General features: G+C 38.8%; 1 protein-coding gene across 1 annotated transcript; it reads left to right on the top strand.

The window, feature by feature from the left end:
- The first annotated feature begins 6681 nt into the window (after positions 1-6681).
- LOC131467287 (macrophage mannose receptor 1-like) lies at positions 6682-8380 on the top strand. The gene has a single exon (XM_058641100.1). It carries the CDS (start codon positions 7445-7447, stop codon positions 8261-8263), a length of 819 nt encoding a protein of 272 aa, XP_058497083.1. The 5' UTR covers positions 6682-7444; the 3' UTR covers positions 8264-8380.
- Positions 8381-8748: the final 368 nt, after the last annotated feature.

Genomic DNA, 8748 nt, shown 5'->3' with positions numbered 1-8748 from the left:
TTATTTAATCATTAGATATTAGTTATTTTGCTAAATTTATAGGTACATTTTTATTGGAAGAGGCCAGAGGAGATGGGAGATTATTTCACCACATTAGGGTTAAAGCAGCCATAAATATCACTACAGATATTGTGCAGGAAATGTCAAAGGCATGAGCCTTGTACCTCATTAAAACAACTCAAAGAAACAACACAATAAATACGACCTATAAAATTCAAGCAGTAAAGTAAAATGGGTTCCCGTGAACGGAATTTAAAATGTACAAAAAGCCATTTGGACTTCATTATAAATGAGGAAGAGATGAAAGGAGATTATGCAGTAATACAGGTGCAATATTTGCAAACATCAGCCGAACAAAAGAATACTGAGTTCCATGGTGCCCAGACTTTCAGAGTTCAAAGGGATAGCTCATATTTTTTGTATTGTTGGTTTGGTATGGCTGTGTCACTTAGCTAAATCAGAGACAAAGCATTTCACGCACTTAAGTCAGGAGGCAGCAGTGGATCAGAAAATCCTGTGTACAATGATAAACAATCATTCTAGTCCAGCTTTTTCCAACAGTCCAAACGCTCACATATTGGGGTTAGGTTTGAATTGAAAACTCCTGGAAACAGAAACAGAGACCGTGGAAAACAATAACAACTTTTTACTTTGTGACTGGTTCTTACCAGCCACAACTCTCAACAATTGGTGAAAAGGGTCTTTACAATATACACTCAGTTTCAGTTTGTCGTCATTCTAATAAAATAAACAAAGCAAACTACTGCAGAGGACAATCTGCTTCCTGTTTACACCGACATGCACCGGGTTTTACCTATTACCTCTGATACAGAGCTCAAATGCGCAGTAGTAATGTAGTCTAATCTGCCCATAGATGTGAATGTGAGTGTGAACACTTGGTTGTCACACTTTGTATAGATAATGACTGGTAAGTGATTTGGACCATTAGCTAAATAGAATGATAGGTTTGTTGGAGCAGCATGGAGTAACTATTGTCCACCTCCCTTGACTGAAACAAAAATGCAAACAGACCCCAATGCTTTATTTCCCCTTTCCTCAACAAATGATTGTCATCACACTCTCCTGTTTTCCATCATACAATAATTCTTCATTTTTTAAGTAGAAGACTAGTGTAAGTCTTATTCTGCTTCTGTTAGCTTTTTGTTTGTATCTTACCCCATTACAGTTTCTCCATTTCCTCTCCACCTATAAACCCACAGAAGCAATTTTATAGAATCTTGATTGTTCATTCTTTGGCCTCACACAGACAGTGTACACATAGAAACTCAAAAGTATCTCTCAGGGTTAATCTCCAGGAGGCTGACCATTAGGCTCCAGCCAAGGTTGCCTTGGTGACATGATGGAGAGCCTCACTGGAAGCATTTAGCCAGCTTCATCACTCCCTACCCTGAGCCCTGTGTGTGTGTGTGAGTCCCTCGCTCTCTTTCTGTATGTGTGTAAGTCTGCACTTAGATTAGAAGCAAGGCAGTGATCAGAGCCAGACAGTATAGACGGTAGGGGAGCACTGAAGTGGAGGTCTGTCAGTGTGTGTGTGCTGTGGTGTGGGTGCACTGTATATCAATAAAAATAACAATAAGCCGAGGAATCAAGACCACAGATGTTTGCAACTGTGTCGATTTCTACATTTGTTTTAAATTAGATCAGTGTGTTTTCATGTACAGCGAGGAACTGCTTGATTGAGTCTTGAAAATAGCAACTAAACCCCTTCTTCTCTGCCTAATTCCTGATTTTGAAACCATAACCGTGCCATTGTGAAAGCTCTGTTAGTGGATCATTTGTGGTCACTCTTGCCGCACTTCTCCCTGGCTAATGCTGCTGTGCTGCTGGGTGCCGACAGAGGCAAACTGCTCGATCCATTTCAAAAGTTTGGGCCCAGATTGAAAGAAATCAGAATTCCCCTGTTGGTGCATTTCACTTTGACCTTAGAGAGAAGACACAAAGAGAAAGGAAGAGTCTAAAGCCTCAAACAACATGTCATTTATGAGTAACAAAGACCTGTTTTTCTGTGTTACTGCAGGTATTGAGTCTAAGCAGTCATGACTCATCTGGACAGACGATCCATCTCTTCCAACTTTCCACACGAGTGTGAAGGAGCAGGTGGTGGAGCAGCAACAAGGCTGTGGATTCTTAAAGGAAAACTGCAGTCATTCGTCATACGTGTGTGTGCATGTGTGTGAGGTGGGTGAGGACAGCAGATTATATAGACGTTGGGGGAATGTCTCCTGTTCTGTTTCCATCCATCTTCACAGTGTCCCCAAAATAATAGATAGTATCACAGAGAAAGTATGTGGGTTTTTTTTCCATTCATATAATGTTTCAAGAAACAATGAGCCTATGTAGTTAGAGCTGTATAGTGTTGCTAAAGCGCAAGATCACTACTGGAAGATTAAAAAGTGAAAAAGAATGTTTCTTTTAGATTACTTCTAGCCTTTCTCACACTTAATCTGTCACTTGTTTTGTGATTATGATTACTATATTATAATTAGTGTTACATTTTTTTCCATCTGGTTTCTTGGCGCTACAAAATCTTGTGTAGCTTATGACACGTACCTGATCTTTCCTCATTGGGTCACTAAGTGTATATATTAGCCTTAATGCTTTTAGTCTACAGCTTGCAAATTAACATTTTCAAAGGCAATTACCCACAATCCTTCAAAGAGTGATTAATCATTGCAAATGAGCAACGGGTAAGTACCTACTGCTGATATGAACCCTATATTAGTCACGTATATAATGTATGCAGATATATTTCAATCCTGAGCCGGCATGCATGTATATTAATCATGCACTCATCAAAAATGTCTCTGTGGCTGAACACATCGCTTCGGAGTAACAGCCTGCTGCTTTTAACTTGCACCTTCCTAAGAGGTGAATCTGCTTGTTCATGTCAAACAGTTGTTGTTAATCATGAAAATGTCACTTGTCTCTTTGTGTCATAAATCAAACAGAGCTTAAGGTTTGTGTTTTACAGTGTGTGTGTGGCAAGGTTGTCATTTATATCCCTCTCATTATTCATCTATAGGTGGGTTTCCATCCGTCTGTTTCTATGCACATTTTTCGATTCGCGACAGGAAACAGGAAAATCAGAAAAGGTATTGAAATAACGTTTCGAGCTCGCCGACCATAGAAATGTTGGCGTGTCAACAAAAAGTAGTAGATGCAACACGAACGCAACGAAAAGGTGTTTTCAAGTGACATCCTTCCCACTTCCACCTTTTGCTGAACTAAAAAGAACTGCTGATTCAGCAGCTACATCCCTACTGTACTGTATGTGTGGACTGATGAGAAAGACACAGCATTCCTTAGTGAAGGAAACAAAAATAACTGTAATGAGCTGAAGCAGCAACAACACACTACAGAACCATATATATATATATATATAGCTCTTCATATCATCTACTTGCTCCTTGTTATCCTTCTGTGGACTTTTGCACCACCTACTGCTTGTCTTGGTTCACTATAACTCCCAATATTTAAATATAGGTAAGTTCACATTTTGATTAAGCTTATCTTTGAAAATGTAGCTTAAATGTGTGGAAACCAAGCTTGTATAACAGTTTTTTTTGTGAAAATGCTGGTTTATCGCATCCAGCAATAGAAATGTCGATTTTCCTTTTTTCCCACTATACCTGCAAATATATATTACATTTTTATTACACACAAGCTCATCATTTTTAAAGTAAAATAACAAAATCGATCTCAATAATTCTTAACCGCTTATCCTTCAGACAGGGTCGTCTCTGGACAGGTCACCAACCGAAAGGTCATCACACAGAGACAAACAACCATTCATAACTACACACACACACACACGTGGGGAACATGCTAACTGAGTACAGATAAGCCCTTGTTCAAACTGGAATTCAATCTTCTGTGAGACATCAGTGCTAACCACTGCACCACTGTGTGCTCTAACTCAAACACTAAATCAATCAGACAACGTACTTTCAGTGGAAAACGTAAAGCAAATTTAAAACAACAACAATCAGCTCAGCTGGTTACACAAATGAATTATGTTCATTCAACTGCACACATTTTAACTCCACTTCGAATTAACATGATACAAAAAAATCTGTCTGTGTTTTACCACATCTAGTAATAAATACACGTGTATTCTTTAGTAACTTCATGTTGTTTTCGGTTCAGAATGTGTTAACGCTGTACGCCAATCAGTGGTTGTTCATTTACTGATCTCATGAGGAAAATGAGATCTGTATCCAGAAGCTCATAATTATGAAATGGGCCTCTCAGGATTATAGTTGTCTGTTCTGTCATAAGTACAAACATCACAATCATTATCAGGGCTGCGTCTGTGTGTGTGTGCGTGCATGTGTGTGTGTGTGTGTGTGTGTGTGTGTGTGTGTCAGTGAGGGGCACTTTACTGACCTTAAAGGGAGCCTTTGGTGCAGAAAACCCACTTGACCTGCTATTATACACTCAATCTGTCAAGAGCCACAGTGTCACCTTGGGTCAATGGCTAATAATTGATGCAATTGGTTGTGTTTGTGTTGCTGCCACAAGCAGCGTTTTTATTTAAGTTATAAATGCCCCACTATCCCAAAGAATGGACAATGAATCCACATAAATGCTATCTTATCTTGTTGTCTAAACTCCAGTGTTGTACCAGTAAAACTTTGTGTCTGTCGTTCTGTGTTTTCATCTACATCCACTGCCTTCATTTGTCGACATGTTTTGAGAATGTGTTAGTTTGGACAGAGCTTTACAGGCATTGTTACTAGACAAATGTGACCAGAGGTTTCCGTTTTGATGTTGTGATCAGCAGTGAGTCCAGAACAGTATAAGCAGTGAAAGCAGATTTACTGTAAATATGCAGTGTCAGGTTTAACACAATGGTAACATTATTAATATAACATAATTAATATGTAACATGTCAACGCTCTGCTTACTATAAATCCTGTGAGTGTATTTCCTATTAATTGGCCTGCCTTCATTGATTATGGGAATAGCAATGAGCTTTAAGTGGAAAGAAACTAAAATCCCCGTAGATTCCGTCCTTCATGCAGTGTTGTGTTTTGAAGGTTATTCGTTTATTCAGTTAAGAGTGTGGTGCGTGCGTGCGTGTGTGCATGCATGCGTGCATGCTGAGGTTAAGCAGTATCAGAACTGTATTGCTATACTGAATGGGGGCAGAAACCAGTCAGAACTACCCCTCACTCACACACACACACACACAGCCTGCACGCATTCTCATAAATAAACATGTTTATAAAATATATATATATATATATATATATATATATATATATATAATTTTGCGATGTACAACTGCACACTGAAATTACCATTCATCCATCTTCTACTGCTTTATCCTCCATATGAGGGTCGCAGGTGCCAATCCCATGGGGTGAAAGGCGGGGTACACCCTGGACAGGTCGCCAGTCCATCACAGGCACTGAAATTAACCATGAATATCATTTCTCCAGCTCAAAGCATTAATGACCCTTATTTAACCGCCTGCATCTTTTTCTGTGCTGTTTTGGAGATTCCCACTGGTGTCTTTGGCACAATGTGGGTTTTGGTTTTATGGCATTTTTAACAAGTTGCCTTACATCGCACATAATGAATAGCACTAGACACTTTAATAATAGTTTTCATATGCATATTTGCATCTTTAAATAATTGGTATTTATTGGATGCCTTTACTTTGATTGCAACAAAACAATTGTGTGCTGACATGACTGAATGATGAAATCTATTAGGTTCTGAGATAACCTAAATATTGTGTGGATACTGTATGTGTGCTGCAGGTATCAAAGGTTAGAGGAATTCTGGTGATATAATTTTATCTCAATTGGGATTATGTGGTAATGTTACAATATTAAAATAATAACATGGTAAAATATTTTGTTACAAACACTTGTTCCTATAGATTCCTTTATGTTTGTTTTCGCACCTGCTAATGGTATTACCAGAGCTGACAATCAGGGGAACAGTATAGAAAGGCACCATTTTACTCCAGCTTTTATGCTGCTGCTGCTGCTGCTGCTGCTGTTGTTGTTGTTGTTGTTGTTGTTGTTGTTGTTGTTTTGTGAATAAACAACCATAATTTTTTGATCTGTTTTACCATCACCGTCCATCCTTAGTCACTGTATCATCCAGCCACTTAAATTGTCATTCTAACAGAGCCATTATTCATAACTATTTTCCAGAAAGCATGAGCTTCACTTTTTACAATTCCAGAACCAAATGTGAGCCTTTTACGTGACATAATTGTCACATTAATAAACAACACTGTGAGACCTTAAGCAGGGGTTTCTTCATTCTGCACAGTATATGTATGGCACTGGTTTGGGGTGACACTGGAAAACAATGTGGTAAACTCTGAGGCAAATTGAAAAATGTATCAATAATTAATTATAGTTTTTCAAGGGCAGTGTCAGGTAATTATGTTGTGGTAATAACTTAACAAACCTTTATGTTGCCACAGTGTAAATAAATCATCAAAAAGACCAACAGTGAACTTTGTTTTAATTCAGCATGACACAGTTTTGCTTCTATAGTCACAGTTCTTAGTATTTTCCTGCAAAGCCGACAACTTCTATGTGAGTTACAGGTGTCAGTGTTCATTAGTACAGGCAGAAAATCATCCTAGCAGCTAGTGGTGGAACAATACGTGTATTCGCCCAGTTTCCCCCCAACGACGTAACACAATCACCAAGGCTTGCATGTTGTCATCAAGCCGCTAAAAGCCACTGACTATCGTTAGCAAAGACGAGCCTAGAGATTGCCAGAGCTTGAGGAGACACCAATCTCCTTCAGGTCTTCTGTTTGGGAACACTACAACAGCAGTGGAGAAAGGCAAGTGACGTCAGTGTTCAGCTTTCACATTCACCTTTAAGTTTTGTTCATAGTTTCGGTGCAGCAATGTTGAGGATTATTTTTGCAATGTCTTACCAATACCAATATTCCCATTACCAATCCAGGCCTGAGTAACGCGGCGGCGTCTGCTCTGTCGTCTTGCTCTAACCACGGCTGGCACCATCTTGACATGTTTGGGATCAGAGGTCCACAAGCATCCCCTAAAAACCAGGCTCCTATTGGATGACCCCAGCTTTCGATCACACTGCTGTCCACTCATATTTGTCATTCATCATCTACTGTATTTTCCTCTAAATAGGACCGTCATTTACAGAATCGCATCATGGTATTCTGGAAAAATAGCTAAAAAAAAAGAGACCATTATCAGGAACATTATTTTTATTATTTTTTACATACATTTTTTTATGTATATTCCATGTGCTCTCAAACAAAACTCCTCCTTCTGAAGCCTTGAGATTTGCAATTTGCAACTACAGGTTCATCGGTGTCACCTGTTTTCAACTACATTGTCTTAGTGTCATTTGTTTTTGACTTGAATGACAAGTCTACCACAAAGATGTTTTTGTTTGTGTGCAAATAATCGATGCAAAGTCCTGTCCTCATAAACCCTGAACCTTTAGTGACACCCATCCAGACCAGAGAACAATCCTGCTACATGCTATGCTACAGAGCAATGAACATGACAAGAATCAACTTCTTCATTTTTCTTTGTACAGCTGTGGAGGCAGACATAGGAAAACACGTTTTTATTCCAGAGAAGAAAGATTGGGAAACAGCTCGATCTTACTGTAGACAGCATTACACTGATCTTTCCATGGTTTATAGCCAGAGTGACCAAGACAAGCTTTCAGAAGCTGCAGGTGGAAACTATCGTAAGGGATGGATCGGTCTCTACCGAGACGCAAACGACACATGGCATTGGTCAATAGGGGGAGAGGTCCCATACGAAAATTGGAATAGCTCTCAACCAAATAATGATTTGAATATACAGGACACTGTATTCATCCACTCATCTGGAAAGTGGAATGATTTTCAAAGGAGTGAAAAACTGGATTTTTACTGCTTCAGCATAACTGTGGTGGAAATGAGAAGTACCTGGGAGGAGGCTCTAGAGCACTGCAGGGAGACATATACTGATCTTCCCAGCCTGCTCTCTGAGACAGACCGTCACCTGGGCCAGAGAGAAATCAACAAAGCCCAGATCACTGACCCAGTGTGGATTGGCCTGCGTTTTCTGAGTGATCGCTGGATGTGGACGAACAATGACTCTCTGGTGTATGAAGACTGGCCCGAAGGAGACGACCACCGGTGTCCAGAGCGAAAACGCTGTGGTGCTCTAACCACAGATAAAATGTGGGTGAACTTGGACTGTCAGGATAAATTACCCTTCATCTGCATCTGAGAAATTCACCATATTTGCTTGTAAATGGCTTTAAATCAATTGTTTCACTGTCGTTTATTCCAGGAACGAAACGTTAAAATACAGAATATGTAGGCATCAGGTGTATTTAAAGTAAAATCCAACTTGAAACTTTTTTTACTTTTTTACTTTTATTTTTTATATTTTTCTTACTATTTTATTTTATTTTATTTTATTTTATTTTATTTTATTTTATTTTATTTTATTTTTATTTTTATTTTTATTTTTATTTTTATTTTTATTTTTATTTTTATTTTATTTTTATTCTATTCTCATTTCTTAACTGAGCTGTTGTGAATGTGTTTTTCCCCCCTGGGGAATTAAATTCAAAGAAAGTCTAGAGAAGAGATCAGCTGTCATTTCTCATTGTTTTCTTATTTGTGACGCTATTACCCTTCATTATTTTCTTTTTCTGTTGACCGTACCTGACCAACCAGGCCACTGTGTAAGAAAAAAGCCAGGCTGTC

The sequence above is a fragment of the Solea solea genome, chromosome 10, assembly GCF_958295425.1.
Source record: "Solea solea chromosome 10, fSolSol10.1, whole genome shotgun sequence".
In the NCBI taxonomy this organism is placed as follows: Eukaryota; Metazoa; Chordata; class Actinopteri; order Pleuronectiformes; family Soleidae; genus Solea; species Solea solea.
Note: the sequence above shows the minus strand (reverse complement) of the source record. Positions and strands in the feature narration are given on the sequence as shown.

Coding starts and splice junctions, on each gene's coding strand:
- LOC131467287 (XM_058641100.1), top strand. CDS start 7,445: ATGCAAAGTCCTGTCCTCATAAACCCTGAACCTTTAGTGACACCCATC.